This window comes from Eulemur rufifrons, chromosome 2, assembly GCF_041146395.1.
Source record: "Eulemur rufifrons isolate Redbay chromosome 2, OSU_ERuf_1, whole genome shotgun sequence".
NCBI classification, from domain to species: domain Eukaryota; kingdom Metazoa; phylum Chordata; class Mammalia; order Primates; family Lemuridae; genus Eulemur; species Eulemur rufifrons.
Genome location: NC_090984.1, coordinates 35,627,045 through 35,652,627, shown reverse-complemented (window position 1 = coordinate 35,652,627; position 25,583 = coordinate 35,627,045). Strand labels below are relative to the sequence as shown.

The window sequence follows — 25,583 nt, the reverse complement described above, 5'->3', positions numbered from 1 at the left end:
GAAATCTTCCCAGCCTCTTGGCTTTACCCATTTTCTTCCAGTGTGAATGCATATTTTCAATTCTGGATTAGCAGTTTTAAAGTCTGGACTTACTTTTTAGTCATTTTCCTTTATCTTTAACAGTTTAAAATGCTCCTCCTTTTCTCTTCTCCTGTCATCTTTACCGATCCACAGTTGCCTCTTTTTCTGCTTATACCAACAGGATGAACTCACAATTTATGAGTATATGAAATACATACCGAAACCAAAATTCTGAAGACTGCAAAAAAAAAAAGGTGTATAAGTAAGTGTGTATAGACTAGACTTATGTGTACAGGAATCTACATTAGGATTGGGATTACTATTTTTATATAGAATATGAAATTCTTTAGGAAAGGATAGCATCTTAGCTATCTTCTTAGCACCTTGAGCAGTATCTGGTAACAAAAAGATACCAAAAAAAGTTCACTAAATAAGGTAGCTGACATCAGCATACAGGATAATAAGTCTTTGGTTTCTACAAACCAGTACCCTAGAATTGTTTAATATCTTGCTATTTTTTTTTTTTTTTTTTTGCCACAGAATTTTCACTTTTATTGTCTGAATACACTGATCCAAGGAAGGTAAAAATGGCATTTAGTCAAAGATAGCCTTGGAAATCCCTAAAGTTGCGTATAAAATATAAAGTGTAGGCATATAGAGTCTAACACTTCCTATTTTTCCTTCAGTATTGGAACAATCATGTTTTCATTGTTAAACTCCAGATGAAGTAGTAGGCTTGTGTGTATGGTACATTATGTGGGAAAAATAAATGGCTCCAAACATTAGATTCTGGCAGCACAGCAAGGTGCTCATATCACAAGAGGAACATGGGAAGTAAGACCAACTAGAGAGTAGCAAAATTTTATCTTTCATTTTGTGTTCATTCTGGGCCTATAATCAGTGAGCAGAATGGCAAACATAATCTCTTACATGATTTGAATCATTTTTTTTCTTGTCTTCATGTAATTGAATTTACTTTAGGGATATGATGTCTTATCTATAGGTGTTCTCCCAAATCAAATTTTCAGTATGCCTTTACCTTTAGTCATTAAAATGTCAGTAATTTTCCTATTTTTTCTCTTGTAACTCATGTTCTTTTTCTTTAGAACATACTCTTTAATTGATATTCTCCAGATTAAATATTTTGACTGACCTAAACTATATATGTAGAGTAAAAACAAATTTTGTCTCAATAAGCTTGTTGGACTTCATTCATTCAAGGAGAAATTGTTTCCTTGGGCAGTTTTGTTCCCATTGTTAGATGCTATATTCTCAGGACAGATGCTGTCTTTTCTAATTTAGTTTTCTGGTTTTCTTTTTATTTGTTACTCCGACTTTTACTTTGGGCTTTAAGGATTTAGGGTTTTGGTCTAATCTTCAAGAGGAATTTGAGGTTCACTTGAATTAGATAAACTAGATAAACTACCCACCTAGAGGTGGGTATACCCTGTAAGACTGAAGGCCTGCAATAAGAGGGAGGGAGAAAAATTCAAGGGGAGGAAGCTTGTTGGCTTTTTTACCTGGATGATTTCTAAAAGCTAATTGACTCTTCAACTTTAAAAACAACAACAATAAGAACTATGATATGCATATGTTATCTTGTTTAATATTTACAACAAACCTTTGAGGTAAATATTTCCATTTTGCAGATAAGGGAATTTGGCATAGAATAATCAGTTACTTTGCTAAAGAGTAACAGCAGTGATGGAGTTACAGGGATTTCAGTTATTAGGTTTTGAGTCGCCTGAGGCAGGACTTCCAAAATTCAGGAATTCACTATTCTGTATTGCCTTCTAAGGAAAACAAGGTATATTTTTATTTCCAGTGGGCATAGTCATTGTCAAAAAAGAGGGAAGAATTAGTAATTTTGGTGATTTTATTTGGGTAGTGGGATTGAAGGGCTTAATTTCTCTGTGCTTTTCCTGTGTATTCCAGATTTTCTATACTGAACTTATTTTTAAAAATTAAATTGATGTATAATTTATACACAATGCGAGGCACACATTTTATGTACAGTTTGATGAGTTTTGGCAAATGTATGTATCAATGTAACCAGCACCCCAATCAATACATAAAACATTTCATCACCCTATGAAAGTTACTTTGCACTCCTTTGCCATCAGTCACTCTCATCTCCTGCCCCAGGCAACCACTCATCTGATTTTTGGTACTATAGATTAGTTTCTTTGCTCATATAAATAGAATTATATTGTATTACTTTTTTGTATGTGATCTTTTGCTCATCAAATGTTTTCCCTTTAGCATTTTATTATTAAAAGTTGTAAACATTATAGAAAAGTTGAAAGAATTGTACAATGAACACCCATCTCCCTTGCCACCTAGATTCTACAATTAGCAATTTGCTATTTTTTCCATTATCACATTTCCAGCCATCTGTTCCTTCAACCATCTATCAGTCAAGCCTATTTATTTTTTTATTTTTTTGAGACAGAGTCTCACTCTCTTGCCTGGGCCAGAGTGCCGTGGCATCAGCCTAGCTCACAGCAACCTCAAACTCCTGGGCTCCAGCGATCCTCCTGCCTCAGCCTCCTGAGTAGCTGGGACTACAGGCATGCACCACCATGCCCGGCTAATTTTTTTTATATTTTTAGTTGTTTCACTAATTTCTTTCTGTTTTAGTAGAGACGGGATCTCCCTCTTGCTCAGGCTGGTCTCGAACTGCTGAGCTCAAGCAATCCTCCCGCCTCGGCCTCCCAGAGTGCTAGGATTAGTCTCTGAAGAGTGGAAGTTTTTGATAAGTCCAGTTTATCAATTCCTTAAAAAACTGATTAGTGTTTTTTGTGTCCCATGAGGTCTTTGTTAATGATACAAATAAATTTTCTGTTATGTTTCTTCTACAAGTTTTATAGTTTTAGCTTTTAGGTTTAGATCTGTGACCATTTTTTGTTTTACTTTAAAATTTTTTTATTTTTAATTATAGATGCATAATAGTACATAATTTATGAGGTACATGGCAATGTGAATTAGTCAAATCAGGATAATTGGAGTATCCACCACCTCAAACATTTATTTCTTTGTGTTAGGAACATTCCAGTTCCATTCTTTTAGTTATTTTGAAATGAGATCCATTTCAAGTTAATTTTTGTGTCTGGTGTGAGGTAGGGGTTGAGATTAATTTTTTTCCCTATGGCCGTCCAGTTGTTCCATCACTGTTGAAAAGACTGTTCCTTCCCCATTATCTGGGTACTTTTGTTGAAGATCATTTCATGATATATATGAATCTATTTTTTGACTCTTTTGTCCATCCTTATACCAGTAGCACTGAGTCTTGATACAGTTAATCTATCAACTTGTGAATTTGTTTTCTATTTATCCCATCTGTTCTCTGTTCCTTTTTTTCCTTCTCCTGCTTCCTTTTGGATTGAGGTTTTTTATTTGTTTTTATCATATTATATTTTATCACCACTACTGGCTTATTAGTTATACATACTTGTTTTATTTTTTATCTTTTATGTAGGGTTTACACTGTGCATCTTTAGCCTTATCACAGTCTGCCTTCAAGGAATAATAGATTATTTCATGTATAATATAAGAAACTTAAAACAATATATTTCCATTTGCTCTCCTCCGGTTTTTTGTGTTATTATTGTTATATACTTTACTTTTTTTTTTTTTGTTTTTTGAGACAGAGTCTCACTCTGTTGTTGCCCGGGTTAGAGTGCTGTGGCATCAGCCTCGCTCATAGCAACCTTAAACTCCTGGGCTCAAGTAATCCTACTGCCTCAGCCTCCCAAGTAGCTGGGACTACAGGCAGGCACCACCATGCCCAGCTAATTTTTTCTATATATGTTTAGTTGTCCAGCTAATTTCTTTCTATTTTTTTTTTTTTTCTTTCAGTAGAGATGGGGTCTCACTCTTGCTCAGGCTGGTCTCGAACTCCTCAGCTCAAAGGCAATTCTTTACCAGCTTTGTGTCATTTGAGAATATGGTGAACATTCCATTTATGTATGCCCTCACATGAAATCATGACTAAAAACAGATTGTGGGCTGGACGCGCTGGCTCATGCCTGTAATCCCAGCACTTTGGGAGGCTGAGGCAGGAGGATCACTTGAGCCCAGGAGTTTGAGATAAGCCTGGTCAACATAGCGAGACTCCATCTCTAGGAAAAATTAGCTGGGTGTGGGCCGGGCGCGGTGGCTCACGCCTGTAATCCTAGCACTCTGGGAGGCCGAGGTGGGAGGATCATTTGAGCTCAGGAGTTCGAGACCAGCCTGAGCAAGAGCGAGACCCCATCTCTACTAAAAATAGAAAGAAATTATATGGACTGCTAAAAATATATATAGAAAAAATTAGCCGGGCATGGTGGTGCATGCCTGTAGTCCCAACTACTCGGGAGGCTGAGACAGGAGGATCCCTTGAGCTCAGGAGTTTGAGGTTGCTGTGAGCTAGGCTGACGCCATGGCACTCACTCTAGCCTGGGCAACAAAGTGAGACTCTGTCTCAAAAAAAAAAAAAAAAAAAAATTAGCTGGGTGTGGTGATGCATGGCTGTAATCTCAGCTTCTCAGGAAGCTGAGGCAGGCAGATCACTTGAGCCCAGGAGTTTGAGGCTGTAGTGAGCTGTGATTGAGCAACTGCACTTCAACTTGGGTGACAGAGTGAGACCCTATCTCTAAAAATAATGAAATAAATACATACATATGTACGTACATACATACAAGTTTTGGAATATACACTGAAGGCTAATTTAATTACAGACAATTTAATTGTAAGCCTCATTTTATGTTGCTGATAATCTGTACATTTCTAGACAGGTTTTGGGATTGATCCTAAGTTTAATTTTTTAACAGAAATGTTAATTTTGAAATTATAATAAACCCATTACTTGTAAATATAAAATTTTATGAAAATAACTGCTTGTTATACATGTTGTATTGAGAAGAGCTGCATTATTTTAAGTTTTTGCAAATTTCCCTAATGTCTGCCTTGAGAAATTACAGCTGGATTCCACATCTGTTTTAAGTGTATTAGAGCTTACAGTTTTCTCTGCCTGCTCGAGGGGAATGAGGAAGTTCAGACTGTGCTGCCTGATGAGAGAAGTAGGGAGCCTAGTGTTAATGTTGAAGATTAAAGGATAATGTAGGGCTTTAGGTCTAGTATAGTAGATTCCTCCCTCTATTGGAATGAATTCTGATGGAAATTTTGTAATTCTGTGGACCTTTGTCTAGTTTTTCATATGCTCAAAAGTTTCCAAGAAGTCATCTAATTTACCCTTTTCTTCCTAACAATAATCATTCTAGAAAAATAGTTTGAATTTGAATGACATCTTGAAGTATAACTTATCTATCAGAAGACGATATTTTGTTTTTCAGATGTGTTGTACACATATTTAGGTATACTTCACCATTAATTATGTGATTCATTCTGGGAACCTCTGTCATGCATGGGGAGTAATCAGGTCTCCCTTCTCATTTCACACTCTTTCTTTTTATTCTTCTTGGAAAAGTTTTCCTGGCGTACCCCCCAACTTCAGAATCAGATTAGGTTCTACTCTTACATGTTTTAGTGCATACCTCTATCATGACACTTAGTATACTGCATTGTAATTACCTAGTGATACATCTCCCTTTTTTTTCTTTTTATTCTTTTGAGACAGGGTTTTGCTGTGTCATCTAGGCCAGAGTGCAGTGACATCATCACAGCTTACTGCAACCTCTAACTCCTGGCCTCAACTGATCCTCTTGCCTCCGCCTCCTGAATAGCTGGGACTACAGGCGCATTCCACCACACCAGGCTAATTTTTCTATTTTTTGTAGAGATGAGGTCTTGTTCTTGTCTCAAACTCCTGATCTCAAGCAATCCTCCCGCCTTAAGGAGTGGCTTGTGTCTTACTCATCTTTGTATTTACAATCCGTGAAATATTCTAGCACATTTAAGGTACTCAGGAGGTGTTTATTGCACAGTGTACTGGTTTGCTTGGGCTCCCATAACAAAATACCACAGACTGAGTGGCTTAAACAATAAAACTTTGTTTTCTCTTGGTTCTAGAGCTGTAAAGTCCAAGGTCAAGGTGCCGGCAGGTTTGGTTTCTCCTGAGGCCTTTCTCTTTGATTTGCAGATGGATGCCTTTGCTGTGTCCTCACGTGGTCTTTTTTCTTTTTGTGTGCATCCCTGGTGTCTCTGCATGCCTGAATTTTCTCTTCTTATCAGGACACCAGTCAGATTGGATTAGGACTCACCCATATGACTTCATTTAACATTAATTACAATTTTAAAGGTCTTATCTCTACTGTCACATTTTGAGGTACTTGGGATTAGGACTTCAGCGTATGAATTTTGAGGGACACAAATCAGTCCATAACACACAGATACCTTTGGTTTGGTATATGTTCCAGCTGAAGATGACTTCTTATGGTCCTATACCAAAATTAAGGTTATCAGAGTGGAAAACAAATATTCCTAGCTTACATAAGAACAAGTGCCTTAATTTTACTGTTTTGCCTTAATTACTATTTAGGTAAGTGTAGTATTAATATTTAATGATTAAGACCTACTAGCCTTTAGTGCTTTGAAGTACCGCTTAGCTGTTCTTATTTAAAAATAAGTTTTCTTTCCTTTTTATGTGTATGTGTTTTATCTGTTTTTTTTGTGTGTGTGTGATATTAAGATTTATTTATGTCAGTATGGATTCAAAGATACTTACTTTTTATTTTGGGCCAGAATCTAATACTACATTATTTGTTTTGTTGCTAAAATTGTTTGAGCTTTGGCCATTGGGAGCTCTTTCAGGTTGGCGCCAGTGTCCCTTTGATGTGCCCTATCCTTTTTCATGTTTCTTTATTACACTTTCTGGTACCACAAGATGCTCCAGGCTCATCTTGTATTTTCCCTACCCCAGTCCTAGAATCAGCAATTTCTCCAAGGAGCCTTGGTTCCTTTTATTAGAGAATGGTATTAAAAATCAGAATCTGGGTACTTGGTCCTATTCCTCCCCACCCCCTTTTTTTTAAAAAGAGATAGGATCTCGCTGTGTCACCGAGGCTGAAACACAGTGACCTGATCATCACGCACTGTAACCTCAAATTACTGGGCTTAAGCCATCCTCCTGCCTCTCTGCCTCCCAAGTAGCTAGGACTACAAGTGTCTGCCACCATGCCTTTGTTAATTTTTAAAATTTTTTTGTAGAAACAGAGTCTCACTATATTCCCCAAGATATTCCCAAACTTTTGGCCTCCATTGATCCTCCCACCCTGGCCTCTCAAAGTGCTGGGCCTACTGCCCTTTTTGCTTGACTCCTCATTTCCCATGTGGAATGCCTGGAAAGTTTGAATTTGGATGTTTGGATGAACAGTGAAGAGATTTTAGCATCACACATCTGTGTTATAATACTTGGTATTATCTATGTTTTGACTTTTCTGCTGTGGGAAGCAGCTTTTTAAAAGCATTTTTAAGTGTTTAAAAAAAGTTAGAAAGAATGTATACTTGTTTCAGGGGCAAGCAAGTAGAGACAAGTTGTTAGATTATTCTATTTTATTCTGAGCCTAAGAAAAAGTGATCTCTATTTGGATGCAAAAAGAAGTGATGTCGAGAGGAAAACTGCCATGGATAGAGGTGTATTTGAGAACTTCTGTTGCAGACTTTCTAGAGTGTGATCCTCTCCTCTCTCATCATCATCATCATCATTATCACTATCATAATTATCATCATAAAAAATACTAATATTAGTATTATTTTCCATAATAATAATGCTGTTATTCCCAGCCTTATATCTCCAATAATGCTTGCTTTTTTGTCATGGAAGTTGCTGATAAAAGATGTATAGACTGTCAGGACAGGTATAGGGTGAGGGGGCTTGGAGCCTCTTTCTAGTTGCTTTAGCTGGAGTTTGGTTCCAGTTAGTGGAAATTGGAACTTTAAATTGTGTTTCTGCTTTGAAACTTTATTAAACATTTTAGAAAAATGAGTGGCCTGGATCTAGGAAAGAATTTATTGCTGAATTCTCTTTTGCAAAACCTAATTTGAAATAGCAGCTGCATTTCTAAAAGTTTTGATCAGAACAGCAGAGTTTGTCTGTGTCACAACAGTTGAAGGAAGAGCCAGTGTTATTCAGAAGGTTTTCTAAACTTTCCAGTTTCTTATTTTAAAATTCTGTAGTTCAGCGATGGCTGTTTAGCTTTAAGTTTTAGTGTTGGTATCCACTATGGACCAAACTTCAATCTTTTCTTTCTCTATTTGGTTATTTTGATTTATAATTTTCTCAAAATAAAAGGGAAATAAGGAATAAGAATAAATAAAATATTACGATAATATAGAAGTCACCTAATGTTTTCCTTACCAGTTGGAAGGATCTCTTTGTATGTTAGCATATTAGAGATGTTGTCTGTCATGTTTTGTAAGAATTTGTATATTTCTGAATTTTGTTTATTCTTTTACCATTCTTATAAATTTATATACAATTTCATTGTATAATTGAAGTTTTTTGGTACATTTTTGATAAAAATTGAGATTATATTGGTAGTCACAATTGGCATGTTAATCTGGTGAAACTGCTCTTGGCCCCGATCACTGCAAGAGCTTTCTCCCTGATTTCTCTGACTTTTCCCTTTGGCCTACTCCCTTCAGCTCCTGTGGTAAATGTCCCCAAAATTGTGTTAAGCAGAAACATGTATTACCTCACTTCTTGATATTTTGATCCCACTTTATTCTCCCCATTAAAAACAAAGAACCCTATACCTCAAACAGTACCGTATTTAGATGTTGCCATTTCTTGTGATATCTCAGCATTGTTTGAAGTGAATGTTCTTCTCTTGCCTACCCTCACCCTGTGCATCCTATGAAGCCATTATCAGAGGCCCTAATTTCTTCCTTTATGTGTTCCTACAGAGTGCTTTTATTTATAGCATGTTTATAACCTTTAGTATTTTGGTTAATTATATTTTTAACTTCTGTCATACTATTAATAAATTGTGAACATCTTGAAGGATAGGACCCTATCTTACTTATCTCTCTGCCCACAGATCCAACATATGAAGTAGTTATTCTGTAATTATTTGAATAATTGAGCATATACTATATCAGGCAAAATTTTTAATCTTGACTTTTTAACCCACCCTAATTTTGTTCCACCCTGCCTATTTGAAACAATATTTCCTACTTCTCACAAGGATGTGCTCATTGCTTCAGTGAGATTGTTCTCTTCAAAGAGTCCTGTGTAATCCACAATAATTTTTATTTTTGTGTTTTTTATTTTGATCTCTTCCTTCTTTAGCATCATTCAACATATGTAACAATGCTTGTTCACAAGAAAAAGACCAAGTAATTTTATATTACAAAAGATTAGTTAAAAATGTTAAATGTGCTGCTGTAAAGATTTAAGGCCTTATTTAGCAATTTACCTAACCAGATGGTTTCATTTTATACTATCTCTTACAGATTGTTACATTTTAAAACATTTAAAGGCAGGTATCTTTCCAAATATTATAAAAATATTAATCATCTTTGAGTTGGCTTCTATCACTTTAAAAAAGAGAGAATTCTTCAGTTCACTGAGTTCCAATCTCCAAGGAAACCTGGAGGCCGCTTAAGGTTCAGTTTTGGAAACTGGAAGTTTGAATAATAGAAATCTCTAAGAGTAGGTTATAAGTTTGAAGCTTTGAAAGTTGGCAGATTGATTACGTGCAATATCAAGAACAAAAAATTGTGGAGGTTTGTTTTCCTTGCACGTTATCTTTTGAACTCTTATTCTTTTCAGTTAACCAAACAATAATAACTGTTATACTTTTAATGATGAAAGATTTTGTGAAATGCTTCGATGATAAATTATTACTTCCCACACATGAAAACTTCTTTATATAAATAATTTCAAAAACAATGTACTCAGAACTGTAGACTAATATTAATAACTAAAAATCAGTTCTCAAATTTAATAACTCTGTTAGACTTTGCCAATGATCATATGCCATCTCTCAGTACCTGCCCTATTGTATCATTAAGCTGTCCAGGATTAGTAGTCATTTTTGGTCACTAAGGAGGAATTTTATGTCTAGTCAAGATTCCCATAAAAATCATGCTAGCATATATCTGATTTGTATAGCAACCTGCTATTAGCAAAATTGTGTCCTAATCTAGTGGAAAAAATATATATATTCTGTTCTCATAGCTTTTTATTTCTTTAAAAAAAATCCATGTTATTTGATTTCAAAATTGGTAAGTGTTGCTTTTTAGAAAATATAAAATATGTAGAAATTTGTAACATAAAGGGTGAAAGCCCACAACCCAGTGTTGTAAATTTCCACCTAACAGTTTCTTTATTTTTTTATTATATAGCCCATGTAATGGAAGCCTAGACTTTACAGTTCAATCCCAAACTATTAAGTGCATATTTTCCTGTGTTTTTCCCATGCATATGTTAGCATAAGTTGTTTTACAAAATAGAATCATATAATAACAGACTTATTTGTAGTCTGCTTAAAGAAAATGATCTTTACTTTCCATGAGTTTGTACAGATCCTACCTCATTTTTAAAGGTTGCTTAGCAGTTTATTTTATGGAAAACATTTTTTTTAATAGAAAAGAAAAAAATTCAGTTTAAATTTTCCCTTTTGCTTCTGCCCTCCTTAGTCCTCAGTTGTGCATATAACTCTGTACAGCTATTTATTTTATTAAATTGTTTTAATTATTTTAAAGTTTCAGTGAACAAGATGAGAAACTAAATGCAAACAATATTGATTTGAATTAATCCTTAGGTTTATGTATTCATACCATTTGAAAACATGCAGAGTTTTTATTTATTTATTTATTTTTTGAGACAGAGTCTCTTTCTGTGGCCTAGGCTAGAGTGAGTGCCGTGGCGTCAGCCTAGCTCACAGCAACCTCAAACTCCTGGGCTCAGGCAATCCTCCTGCCTCAGCCTCCTGAGTAGCTGGGACTACAGGTATGCACCACCATGCCTGGCTAATTTTTTTCTATTTTTAGTAGAGATAGGGTCTTGCTCTTCCTCAGGCTGATCTCGAACTGCTGACCTAAAGTGATCCTCCCGTCTCAGCCTCCCAGAGTGCTGCCACTGCTCCCAGCCAAGACAAACTATTCTTAATCCAGTGACTTTTAAATGTAACCAAAAGACTGACCATGGTGACTCTGGCAAATAATAGGAAACTCCTTATTATATCAGCATAGAGCCATCCAAAAAGGAGATTCCCTTTCCTTTCTCCTCTCTACCCAGAGGGTATCTGGATTCTACTTTGGACCTGAGAAAAATAAAGAGAAATTCTGAGCTTTTTCACACATAACTATGAACAGATCCACAGTGTTCTGGTGGACTATGGAGGACAGAACCTTTGAAGGTGAGGAGAAGTAGCATGCTAGTTTACCTTGTTTTATAATGGAAGAAATTTGGACTAGGTGCAGTGGCTCACACCTGTAATCCTAGCACTCTGGGAGGACAAGGCGGGCAGATCATTTGAGCTCAGGAGCTCGAGACCAGCCTGAGCAACTGCGAGATCCTGTCTCTACTAAAAATAGAAAAAAGTAGCTGAGCAACTAAAAAAAAAAAGAAATGAATAATTAGCCAGGCTATAGGTGGTGGTGAGCACATATAGTCCCAGCTATTTGGGAGGTGAGGCAGGAGGATTGCTTGAGCCCAGGAGTTTGAGGGTGCTGTGAGCTCTGCTGATGCCACAGCACTCTAGACCCGGCAACAGAGCAAGACTCTGGAAAAAAAGAAAAAAAAAAAAAAACCACGTATAATTGGAAAAATTTGCTAGTATTTTGGGATCACATTGGATTTTTAATTCATGTTTGTATAATTGACATTGTTATAATTGTTTTCATAAAGGTCCTGTGGGTCTCTTGTTAAATTTGATATGAGGTGTTAAATCTTTCACCCCTATTATGAGTGGTATATTTTTTGTTATTCTGTAGTATTTTCTAGCTAGCTACTGTTTGTATAAAGAATAGTCATTGATTTTTGAGTATTGTGATAAACATATACATAACTGGCCTTACTATTTCCATTGGTTTTCCAATGTTGATTTCGTTTGTCCGTGTCACCTGCAAATAATGAAAAAATTACCTTTTTAATATTTATGCCCATTCTTGTTTGAATGACTTATCTAGCCTTTCCAGAACAACGTTTTATAGCAGTGAATACCTTTTTTTCTTTGTGATTTTAATGAGAATGCCTCTAGTGTTTCACCATAACCATATTTCCCCATGAATTGTGTAGGACAAACAAAGCATGTCTGTGAGCTGAATCAAGCCAGTTTTCTAGTTTGAATATTTGCTTTTGAGCCTGAGACCCTAAGGGACATAAAAAGTGATCTTTATAGAATTCCTGGAAGATATAAACACTTTCCTATTTAATATTTACTATGACTCAAGAAGTAGTGTATAGATCAATTTACCAGCCTTTTAAATTAATTAATTGATTAATTTAAATAAAAAGGCTGCTGCCACCTGCATCCCCCTGGCACACCCAGGGGCCGTGAGGCCATGTGGGTAGCAATTTACCAGTTTTATGTAGGAACAAATCTCTTGGTTCCCTACTGTTCTCTTTTGTGCTCAGTTTCTCTATTTTAAGTGCCTGATAGACCCCTAGCTATACTTTAAATGTCTGTTGTGATTCCAGAGCCCTTGAAACTGGAAGTTGGGTGATAAAAAATGTTTAAGTAATATTAGATATCATTTTCCTAATTTTATTATTACTATTCTCATATCTTAGTGATTGGCATCAACATATTCTTAGTTGCCCAAGCTAGAAGTACAGCAGCCATTTTTATACTTACCTTTTATTCATTTTTATAAAAACTTTCTCTCAATACATAATATACATATTTATAGGTACATGTGATATTTTATTAAATGCACAGACTGTGTAATGATCAAGTCATGGTATTTGGGGTGTCCATCACCTTGAGTATTTATCATTTCTATGTGTTGGGAACATGTCAAGTCCTCTCTTCTAGCTATTTTGAAATATACAATGCAAATATACATTTGAAGTAACAATACATTGTTAACTGTAGTCACCCTACTCTGCTATCGAACATTAGAACTTATTTCCTCTATCTACCCATTCTTTTATTGTTTAATGCAATAAAACATTCATTGAGTGCCTACTATGTGCCAGTCAACTGTTTTAGTTATCAGAGATCAGGCAGATAAGATTTCTGATTTCTTGTAACTTGCATTCTAGTGAGAAGACTTGTATAATAAATAGGCTAACAGAATCATTTCAGTTAGTGGCAAGTACTTTACAAAAAACAGGATGTGAATTTGAGTGATGGGAAAGAGAGGTTGGTTCTTTTTTTTTTTTTTTGAAACAGAGTCTTGCTCTGTTGCCCGGGCTAGAGTGAGTGCCTTGGTGTCCTCCTAGCTCACAGCAACCTCATACTTCTGGGCTCAAGCAATCCTTCTGCCTCAGCCTCCCGAGTAGCTGGGACTACAGACATGCGCCACCATGCCTAGCTAATTTTTTCTATATATTTTTAGTTGTCCATATAATTTCTTTCTATTTTTAGTAGAGACGATGTCTCGCTCTTGCTCAGGCTGGTCTGGAACTCCTGAGCTCAAAGGATCCGCCCGCCTCGGCCTCCCAAGTGCTAGGATTACAGGCGTAAGCCACCGCACCCGGCCGGGATGGTTCTTTAAATGGAGTGTGTGTTAGTCTGGGTCCTCTGAGAAGCAGATACCAAGATTGGATTAAATGTGCAAGGATTTTTTTGGGGGGGGGGTGGTAAAATATACATAACATTTACCATTTTTAAGTGTACAGTTTGGCATTAAGTACATTCACATTGTTGTGCAACATCACTATCATCCATCTCCACAACTTTTTCATATTCCCCAACTGAAACTCTGTACCCATTGAACACTAACTCCCATTCTCTTCCCTAGCCCCTTGTAACCACCATTTTTTTCCTATGAATTTGACTACTATGGGTACTTCATATAAGTGGAATCATATGTTTGTTTTTTTGTGTCTGCTTGTTTCACTTAGCATAATGTCTTCAAGGTTCATCCATCTTGTAGCATGTCAGGATTTCATTTATAAGGCTAAATAATACTCCCCTGTATGTATATCGCATTTTGTTTATCCATTCATCCATCGATGGACACTGGGGTTGCCTCCACCTTTTGGATGTTGCAAATAATGCTGCTGTGATCATGGGTATACAAATATATGCTCGAGTCTGTGCTTTCATTTAGCTATATATCCAGAAGTGGAATTGCTGGATTGTGTGGTAATTCTATGTTTAATTTTTTCAGGAATCACCATACTATTTTCCCCAGCAGCTATACCATTTTACAGTCCCACCAGTAGTGTACAAGGGTTCTAGTTTCTCCATATCCAGCCAACACTTGTTATTTTGTCTTTGGTAATAGTTACCTGAATGGGTCTGAAGTGATATCTTGTATTTTTGATTTGTATTTCCCTAATGATCAGTGATGTCATTAAGCATCTCTTCATGAGCTTACTTTTTTTTTTTTTTTTTATTGCTCTGAGTCTTCCAGTCTTCATGAGCTTATTGTACCCATTTGTGTATCTTCTTTGGAGAAATTACTATTCATATCCTTTGCCCATTTTTTAATCGGGTTGTCTGGTTTTTTGTTGAATTCTAGGAGTTCTTTATATATTCTGGATATCAATCCCTTATCAGATATAATTTGCAGATATTTTCTCCCATTTCATGGGTTGCCTTTTCACTCTGTTGATAGCATTCTCTCATGTATAAGGTGTAAGAATTTATTAAGGGAAATGCCTGTGAGAGAAAATGAGCAGGGAGCCAGGGAAGACTGAGAATGCTGTCAGACCATGATGTAAGTCTGATCCTAAGTGAAGGAAAGAGGCAAAGAAGGTTAGGTGCAGTCTAAGGAAGTTTCAGCAAGGTCATCAGGGAGTCCTAGAGCCGGTAAGCCATCAAAGGAGTTCTGTGTCTCCAAGGGACAGGCCTAATTCAGTCATTGGCCAGGACAGTCAACAGGAAGTGTGACCTTGGGCACATGCAATGATGGATTTCAGAGCATAGCAGCTGGGCTCTTGATCAGTTAAGCTTTCCTTATCTGGAAGTCTGCAAGGCGCATTCTCCTGGCTACCACAGAGCAGTCAGTGAAGACCTCTCCAAAGAGATGACATTTACGCCAAGATCTGAATGATGAACAGAAGCTAGAATAGCCTTTAAAAAATCTGTAGGAAAAGCATTAATAGGCATGGAGAACTCAAAGTGCAAAGGCCCTAAGGTAGAGAAAGCTTGTCATACATGCTCAAGGAACAGAAAGAAAGCCAGTTTGGCTGCAATATAGTAAATAAAGAAGTGAGGTGGTAAGAGCTGGAGACAGGGACATGAGATTATAAAGGGTCTTGTAAACTGTGCTAAAGAGTTGGAATTTTATTTTTGAAACGTTTGGAAACCATGGGAGGATTTTAAAACAGGAGTGCGATATGATCTGATTTATAGTCTTAGGATATACCCAAGTATAGAAATGGACTGTTGGTGGAAATAAGAAAACCAAGTTGGGAGTCTGTTGCAGTATTATAGAAAAAGATGGTAATAATTTGGACTAGGATGGTAGCAATGGATATTTCCTATCCAAAAGTTAACAGAATCCTGGTGATTCTGTCTTTCATTATTTCTGGATTTTATGCTTACTCTGTCCCAATTGCTAGTCCCTTATTGTCTGTCCTTGCATTTTCTCACCTTACATAGTAACAACTTCTTTTTTTATTTTTCTTTTCAGCACTCCACCCTGCCCCCTAGCCTTACCCACTAGAGAGAGGCCAGTAACAACCTCTTAATTGTTTTTTTCTGCCTCCAGTTTTGGCTCCTTCAGTCCTTTTTTTTTGGTTTGTTTGTTTTTGAGACATAGTCTGGCTCTGTTGCCCGGGCTAGAGTCCGTGGCGTCAGCCTAGCTCACAGCAACTTCAAATTCCTGGGCTCAGGCAATCCTTCTGCCTCAGCCTCCCGAGTAGCTGGGACTATAAGGCATGTGCCACCATGCCCGGCTAATTTTTTTCTATATATTTTTAGTTGTCCAGCTAATTTCTTTCTATTTTTAGTAGAGACGGGTTCTCACTCTTGCTCTGGTCTTGAACTCCTGACCTCGAGCGATCCTCCCGCCTCGGCCTCCCAGAGTGCTAAAGTTACAGGCATGAGCCACCACGCCCGATCTTATTTATCTTTCAAGCTATGAATTTCTTTTTAAAGCCTTCCCAGTCAGCGCATCTGCTATGTGGGTTAAATATCTTTACAGTCATTCCTTGAAATCTGTATTTGTCTGTTTCCTCAATCTGTTAATTTTTTGAGGGGTGGTACTTATGTGTTTTTGCTTTTAGAATGTTAATATTGCTGATTAATGTCTCATAGCAGTCCCTAATACTACTATAGTAGACCCTTTGTAACTGTTGATTCAACAAATGGCAATTTTTTTTGTATTCTGTGACTTTATCCTGAAAGTCTCTTTATACTATCTTATTTTTTTCTGTGCTCTCATAACATGATATATATACTTACCTCTTTTAGAACTATTAGTGAATTGTCTGTAATTATTTATTTTATCTTGATTTTCATGATCAGCTAGGATCCAAATCTTTTCATAATAGCTAACAGTATATTTTCTGAACCTTATTGTCTATTCAGGATAAGTTGCCTTGATCACTGGTTTGTTTTTGTGTTTTTGTTTTAGATCTAGCCTCCTATAAAGAAATTTACTTTATCTTGTAGTTTCACAACAATTATTCTGAGTATAACTTCTTCCTTTCTACCAAGTATCAGGCTGCAAGTTAATTGTTTGCTAATAAGTTTATCATAGTTCTTCTTTTCAGAATGGAATTTGTTACTAGATTGTGTACTCCTAGCAGAAATCTCTTTTAAGAAATTTAGGTTAAATGAGCATTTTGCTAATGCAGTTAAAAATTCAGAGTGATGCCTTTTCGTGAGGGAAATAACCTTTCTTGCTAATGAAATTTTGACTATTTAGAATATAACAAAGCATAATATCTGTACTATCTAGCTATGAGTAGTGGTGGTTATAAGGCATTTAAATAGTAGGAGAGAATATTCTGTCAGACAATTGATTTAATACTCTTAAACTGGCACATAGTAAAATAAATATCCATAGAAGAGAATTAAAAATTTAATACTAAGCCAGGCGTGGTGGCACATGCCTGTAATCCCAGGGGGTACTGTACTTGGGAGGCTGAGGTGGGGGTATCACTTAAGCCCCCGGTGTTTGAGACCAGCCTGAGCAACAGAATGAGACACAGTCTCAACAATAAATAAATAAAAGTTTAATACATACCCTAAGTAATATTCCTGTGGTACAAATATTTATTTCATTTAATTATATGAAAAAAGATAGTTAAATGGTAGGCATATTTCTAATTTATTTTCTGATGATCTCTAAAGCTTTTATAGAAAAAATACCAAATCATCTGTGGCTTTTTTCTCTTAAAATCTTTGGCCGGGCACGGTGGCTCATGCCTGTAATCATAGTACTCCGGGAGGCCGAAGCAGGAGGATCACTCTAGGTCATGAACTCGAGACCAGCCTGAGCAAGAGCAAGACTCTGTCTCTACTAAAAAAATAGAAAGAAATTAGCCAGACAACTAAAAATATATAGAAAAAATTAGCTGGGCATGGTGACACATGCCTGTAGTCCCAGCTACTTGGGAGGCTGAGGCAGAAGGATTGCTTGAGCCCAGGAGTTTGAGGTTGCTGTGAGCTAGGCTGATGCGATGGCACTCTAGCCCGGGCAAGAGAGGCAGACTATTTAAAAAAAAAAATAAATAAATAAATAAATAAAATCTTGTTCTTTTAGTATAAAATTAATCACCAAATTTTTATTCAAACTTGAAACAAGTATTTATATTGATAATTGGTAGTGAAGGATCATAACCAATAAATGTATCATGGTTTAGAAGTAGAGTTCCTTGAAGTTATATGTGTAATCTTAATGGGATTTTCCTTATGCTCATACAAACTCATTTATAATGTAAATTGTCAAATCTTCACCATGACTTTTAGTTTTGAAAGTTAGTATTTTTTAGCTCTTATGTTTTCTTAGAACAAGGTTTACTAAGAGTGGTATATGCTACACTAATGTTAGGAGTAATTAGTGTGCTGTTACGACATAATAAAATGATTGGATCAAAGCTGCACAAAGAGAGACTAGTATGGTTTCAGTATTGAAACAATGTGTAATAACAAACCAGTTATAATGTGACCAAGAAGATAGATATATCTTGTACATATTTGGTTCCTTTATAATTTAGATCAGCCAATAATTTTTACAGACATAAAAGACTAGATCATGATTTTATCAATAGCAAATAGTTTAAAACATTCTTTGTTTTTTGATTTATTTTTGCCCCCTTTTTAGTTAAAAAACGCAGTACTTAAATTTATTTCTTTTTATGAATTTACTCCTCCTTTTTCTCAGCTCAAAATAGAACATGAATTTGTACTCCCTGAATGGGAACCTCTTAGTTAATTTGGGATGTTAATTTTGCATTTAATGACTGCATAACATAAGTAACTCAGAATAGTTACTGGTGTATGGACACAGACCATACCATACACCAAACCGTCCTTTTCCCCTCACCCTCCTCCACCTCAGTGGGCAGACTAAATTGAGCAAAAACCAGAGCAGATTTAACCATAAAGTGTTTATTGTTTTGGCTTCCCAAAATGATGAAAAAGAAATTAGGTTTAGTTAATTATGCTATAAATCACTTCTTTGTAAATCAATATACAGATCCATTTTCTCAGAATTTCTCTGGTTTTTTGGGCAAATTTTCATTGCTTCTCTCTATCTGCATTACCAAGACCAAGATTCAGTAACTAAGGATCAGGGGTCTGAAACAGATTTTGTTCTTCAACAAATAACGATGATCTCCTCAGAGATCCAGCTCAACACAAGTCTTGGGGATACGTGGACTTCTGAAAGAACCCTCGATCTTTCCAAAAGACATTATGACTTTTCTCTTGCTGGTGGGATCTATAGTTATACCCAGAAATCTTGATACTTTCTCTCTTGACTTTTTGGTGGTAATTTTATTGAAATATAATTTTAGTGTTTTTTAGTATATTCCCAGAGTTGAACAGCCATCAGCAAAATCAATTTTAGAACATTTTCAGTTCATTGAAAAGAAACCTTTAGTTTTTGGCCATCACACCCTAGTCTCCCTATCTTCCCCAGCCCTAGGCAACCAGTAATCTATTTTGTATAGATTTGCCCATTCTGGATATTTCAAATAAAAGGAATCTCAAATTATGTCATCTCTTGTGACTGTTTTCTTTTACTTTACATAATATTCATCATACTGTACATTCATATCATATTGTTCATCCATGTTGTAGCTTGAATCAGTACAGTAGGGGGAAAACAATCCAAGACCCCCAGTGGATGCCTGAAACCTCAGATAGTACTGAATGCTATATTATACTATGTTTGTTCCTATGCTTACACACTTGTGATAAAGTTTAATTTATAAATTAGAGTAAGAGATTAACAACAATAATAAAATAGAACAGTTATAATAATATACTATAATAAAGGTTATGTGACTATATTCTCTCTCTTTCAAAATATCTTATTGTACTATATACTACAGGTAACAGAAATCACAATAAGCAAAACTCTACAGATAAGGGGGGACTACTATACTTCATTTCTTTAGATTACTGAGTAATAATCTATTATATGAATTCATTCATCAGTTGATAGACATCCATGTTGTTTTCACTTTTTGGCAGTTATGACTAATGGTACTATGTATAAGTTTTTGTGTAGCTGTATCTTTTCATTTCTCTTGGGTGTATATCTAGCAGTGGAAATGCTGGGTCACATGTTAATTCTCTGTTTACCACTTCCCATAGTGGCTGCACTATTTTACATTTCCATCAACCATGTATTAATATGAAAAGTCCAATTTCTTTATGTCCTCTGTAGCACTTGTTATTTGTATTTTTTTTTTTATATAGCCATTCTATTGGGTCCCCCTTAACTCTGTCACACATACCTGTGCCTTGTCATTGTGACTTGTGTTTTCGTGCCTTTAATTATGATGATCCTTGTTTGATTGGCTGTCTCCCATAATTTGCTCATTGCCATGTTCATACGTTTACTCATCTTTGTGTTCCTACTTTATCACTGATCCTACTAAACTCCAGACAGGGCTTGATGGCTTATCTCGGATACAGTACTACCTGTTTTGGTAAATGAGAATAAAAGAAGATAGGGGTTTTGATAACTTTCTATAGGAATAGGTCATTCCTTTTCTTTTCTTTTTTTTTTTTTTTTTTATTTCAGCATATTATGGGGATAGAAAAGTTTAGGTTATGTATATTGCCCTTGCCCTCCCTCCCCTCCATTTCTTAATTGCTGTCATTTGTTTTGATAGTAAAGTTATATATTAAAGTGGGAAACTTATGAGATTGTATATTTCTATAACTGTCATTTGTGGAGAGGGAAAGAACTTCCTACTAAATATCCGTTTTCCTCTCTTTTTAGGAAGTGGTTTAAAAATGTATGTTGAGGGCAAAACAAATCTGTGGTTTTAGAAGTTAGGATAATGGTTAACAACTCTTGGTGGGTGCGTGGTAGTGATGGGAAGAAGATTTGTGGGGTGCTGGTTATGTTATTTTTCTCCATCTGTGTGCTCATTACATAGATGTGTTCATTTTGTTGAGTGTTTTTCAATCTATAAACTTAGAATGTGTGTGTGTGTGTTATAGTTAATAAAAACTTAAAAAATATGTTAACATTGTTTAGACATTCATATTTTACACTAGTAAAGCTCTTTGTTACATTAACTGCCTTTCTGATGAGTACGTTCCCTCTGGAGTCATGGTACTTAACACTTTTACAGTATCTCTAGTGTTGTATATACATTACATTGATGTAGATGCTTTAAATTCAACTTCCCATGTTCAGCAATTCATACTTTAAGAGGTCTGATGATTTAGATACACTGAGATTAGCTGTAGGAAGTTTGATTTTATGTTCTGTGCTGCTTATTTAATTGAGTGATCTTCAGCAACTTACAGTCTTGGCTCTAGTCTTTTCTGTGTGTGAAAAAACTATAATGCGGCCAGGTGCCGTGGCTCACGCCTATAATCCTAGCACTCTGGGAGGCCGAGGCGGGAGGATCGCTCAAGGTCAGGAGTTCGAGACCAGCCTGAATAAGAGCAAGACCCCGTCTCTACTAAAAATAGAAAGAAATTATTTGGACAACTAAAAATATATATATAAAAAATTAGCCGGACATGGTGGCGCATGCCTGTAGTCCCAGCTATTTGGGAGGCTGAGGCAGGATTGCTTGAGCCCAGGAGTTTGAGGTTGCTGTGAGCTAGGCTGACGCCACGGCACTCTACTCTAGCCAGGGCAGCAGAGTGAGACTCTGTCAAAAAAAAAAAAAAAAAAAAAAACACAAGAAACTATAATGCAGTAGTTGTGCCTGTTGTCTATCAGGAGAATTCAGATTCTCATTAGAGAATAAATACAGTAGTATGAAGGAAAGAACGTTAGGAAAGAGAAGCTGTATTCATGTTAGTTCATTATTAATGGTAATCCATCCAATGTAGTAACCATTAAATAAATAGTACAGAAAATGTTTAATTTAATAATTACCACTTTAAACTATCAGACCAGGAGAAAAACAGGTTGACTAATGAGTCTTTAATTCTAATCCTTTCACCTATTTTTACTATAATAGATTTTGAAGAAATTGTTTGATTTGACCAAATATGTTATGTTGCTGAAGGTAGCAAGATACACAGTAAGATCAGTTTTTGGTTAATGGAAGTTTTCAAGTAGGTTTATACTATGTGATACTTACTGTATTTCCCAAAATTGGGTACATGAGTAGAGCTATCAGAGAAAAATGTTTTATAAGAACAGTAAAATGGTTCATTACAGCCATGTTGTATCCTGATGAGGAAAAGGCAATTGTGCCCTATTACAAGGAATGTTCTCAGTGGAATTTTAGAACTCTTCAATTAAATACTGTAATAAAACACATTAAAAATCTTTTTAATATCTAATTGTGTCTTCTAGGCCTGCCTTAAAGTTTCCCATGTCTCAATGGACTCCTGAATATAACGAGCTCTATACCTTAAAAGTGGATATGAAGAGTGAGATTCCTTCTGATGCACCAAAGACACAGGAGAGTCTGAAAGGGATCCTTTTGCATCCGGAGCCCCTTGGGGCAGCCAAAAGTTTTCCTGCAGGAGTTGAGATGATAAATAGTAAAGTGGGGAATGAATTCTCTCACCTGTGTGATGATTCTCAAAAACAAGAGAAGGACATGAATGGTAACCAACAAGAACAAGAAAAAAGTGTTGTTGTGAGGAAAAAACGCAAAAGCCAGCAGGCTGGTCCTTCCTATGTGCAGAATTGTGTTAAAGAGAACCAGGGAATATTAGGATTGAGGCAGCATCTAGAAACACCAAGTGATGAAGATAATGATTCCTCCTTTAGTGATTGTCTTTCTTCTCCTTCATCTAGTCTGCATTTTGGGGATTCTGACACTGTAACTTCTGATGAAGATAAAGAAGTCTCTGTAAGACATTCCCAGACCATTTTGAGTGCTAAAAGTAGAAGTCATAGTGCACGGTCCCAAAAGTGGCCTCGGACAGAGACAGAATCCGTATCGGGATTGTTAATGAAAAGACCCTGTTTTCATAACAATTCATTAAGGAGACTTCCATGCAGAAAGAGATTTTTGAAAAATAATTCCTCACAGAGGACACAGAAACAAAAAGAGAGGATATTAATGCAGAGGAAAAAACGAGAAGTGTTAGCTCGAAGAAAATATGCATTGCTGCCCAGTTCTAGTAGTTCTAGTGAGAATGACCTCAGCAGTGAATCCTCTTCCAGCTCGTCAACTGAAGGAGAAGAAGATTTGTTTGTTTCTGCCAGTGAAAACCACCAAAACAATCCAGCTGTTCCCTCAGGTAAAAATGTTTCTTAAGTTGAGTAAAACATGGAATCTGTTGCATTGTATTTGTTCTTATTTTCTTGTATCTGTGTCTTAGTGATTTCATTTTATTTAGAAGGAGTATCAGGCTCTATTAACTTATTTTTAAGCCATATGAATAAATTGCCAATTGTAGTATTAAACCATAACTCCAAGTCTAAGAGAAAAATTTAAAAATTTTCTAGTGACAAAAGTAAAGTCTGAGTTGGGTTTTTTTTAGAATAACCATTTATGTTATTTTATACATATTATATGAGTTGATTTATGGTACACAGTTTTTTTCTTATAATGCTTTAATATATTTAACTTTTATGAATACTTTTTCAGATACCTATGGAAAATATAACTTGTGAAAAAAATTCAGATGGATTTTTTTCACATTTAATCATAGTAAGAACAATTCTAGTCACGAAAAAGACTGCTTAATATTATTTTTTCTTTAAGTACTCTATTCTTGTTGTTGGCTTTTACCTGGTCATGTTTTTTACAGCTTAAAAATAATTTCCAGTATTTGAATGGTACCTTTTATTCTAAATGCTAGGACTCATAAACTTTTAGACCTGACAGTGCTCAGTAAAATATAGTTCATCAATTAAATTTAAGTATAATAGTTTATGTGCAGACAAGTATGTTCCGTGTGTACAAACCATCCTAAGATACATGCATCGTTTTTTTAGTTGTAATTTAAAGCAAGTTGTTGAAGTGAGCATTGAAGAGTTAAGTCTGAACTGAAGGAAAAGGTAATTTCTTGGGGAATAAGGGAGTAGGACAAAGGGAGAGAGCTTTTCTTTTCTTTTTAATAACTTAAAAAATTTTATTCTTTCTTTACAATTCATCCATGTAGGAAAATGTGAGAACTTTTCAAAGGACTAGGATCATGGTTTCCAATATTGACACAAGCTTTCCCATTTTTTGCCTGATGTCCTGCCTGTCAAGGTCCGAGTCTGCTATTCTACTGTTCAGATGTGCCATTTCTCTTCCTTTCTTCCTCTTCTTCTATATGGGTTCCTTCCTTTTTCAAGACTCCCTTACCTTTTCCTTTTTATTTTTCCGTTCTTACCAGAACTGTAATACCAGTAACCTTGTTCTTAATCTTATGCTTAGCCATGTTCAGTTCTTTTTAACCTACCCAAATACTTGTTTTAAGAATAGTTCATTGAGGTCACTTACATCTGGGAGGAATGTACAGTATACATTCTCTTAGGTCTCTTAAGAAGGAAGAAGGTGACCATTGAGCTTCTTGGATGTGTAAAAAGAAAAAAGAAGGTGAGAGTAGTTGTCTTGCTTTGTCACATTTTTCTCAGGTGGTCATAATACAAAGGTACTAGTTTGGGAGAGGGAGCAGCAGAGCTCAATTTCTGCTTGAAATTAGTGAGGCAGGATGGTTGGTGATGTGGAGCAGAAGTTCTAAAGAACTGATGTTTGTGGGGGAATGAGAATATAGTGCATGAAGATCATCATCCATGTCCGTTTCTTGTAAGGAAGGAGTTGATACTGAAGTATTCAAGATAAGTACAAACTTAATTCATTTTTTAAATCTTGTTTAATACTTTTGTAGCATGTGGGTTTTTTAAAATTGTCTTTCTTGGCAGAATTACATTATTTTATCTATATTATTTTCAGGCATTACCCTCAAATATTTATCTCTGAAAACAAAAATCCAAAAAGTTTAAACCAAGTACCCTGGAAGTTTTCTGGCTTATAGACAAGGGTTTTGTTTTAAGCTAGGTTTTTTTTAAAAGAAGATTTAATGATAAAATTCACATGATGTGGAATTTTAACAGTATCAAGAAAGCACAAAATAAGAAATTAAATTTTATATCCTCTTTTAATGTTTCAGTCTTATTACCCAGAGGTAGTCACTGTTAGCAGTTTATCTTCAGAAAATGTGAAAGCCTATGCAAGCATAAATAAATAAATAAATAAATAAAGTCGGTCTCTTTATATCAGTATACATGGTTATCTCATTCTTTTTTTTTTTTTTTAACTCTTCCCACCCGTAAACAGCATCTAGCAGGTTATCTCATTCTTTTTACAGTTGCATTGTATTTCCTTTGTATGGATGTTTCATAATTTAACCAGTTTTTGTTGATGAAAATTTGCTGCACTGGACAAGTTTTGTGCACCTATGCAAGCATATCTTAAGAAATAATTGCTTAAGATAGGTCAGAAGGTATATGCATTTAAAATTTTGTTGTCTATTGTTACCAGAATACCCTCCAAGGAGTTTGCGTCAAATTCCTCTGCTATCCAACAGTGGATGATGATGATGTCATGATGATGATAATAAAAATACTAAATATTTGTTGAGCACTTTCTCTGTGCCAGTAATATTCTAAGTATTTTATGTGTATTCTCATTTAATCCTCCGAACAATCTTATGAGATAGTTTCTGTTGTCATCACTCTCACATTAGAGATCAAACATTTGGAAAATCATTTTAGAATGATTTATATTCAGAATAATTAAACTGAAATACTGATGAGACTTAGCGCTATTGTCAAGAAATCTCAGCTCTTTCAAAAAGAATTGACTTCCTTAGATTCTTAGATGAGTTTTTTTCTAATTATATTTTGAGTCCTATTGCCATATAAAGTGACTTCCAAAAAGTCTTAGCTAATTTAAG

The 25,583-nt window shown here is 35.6% G+C and overlaps 1 protein-coding gene across 6 annotated transcripts in view; it reads left to right on the top strand.

Moving 5' to 3' along the window:
* Nucleotides 1-25,583, top strand: part of RNF111 (ring finger protein 111) — an 82,182-nt gene that overhangs the window by 13,671 nt on the left and 42,928 nt on the right. For all 6 annotated transcript variants that reach the window (XM_069459368.1, XM_069459353.1, XM_069459361.1 and 3 more), the window contains exon 2: nt 22,036-22,934. In XM_069459368.1, the coding sequence (XP_069315469.1) occupies nt 22,055-22,934 (880 nt within the window). In that variant the 5' untranslated portion in view covers nt 22,036-22,054. The remainder of the gene's footprint in view (nt 1-22,035; nt 22,935-25,583) is intronic.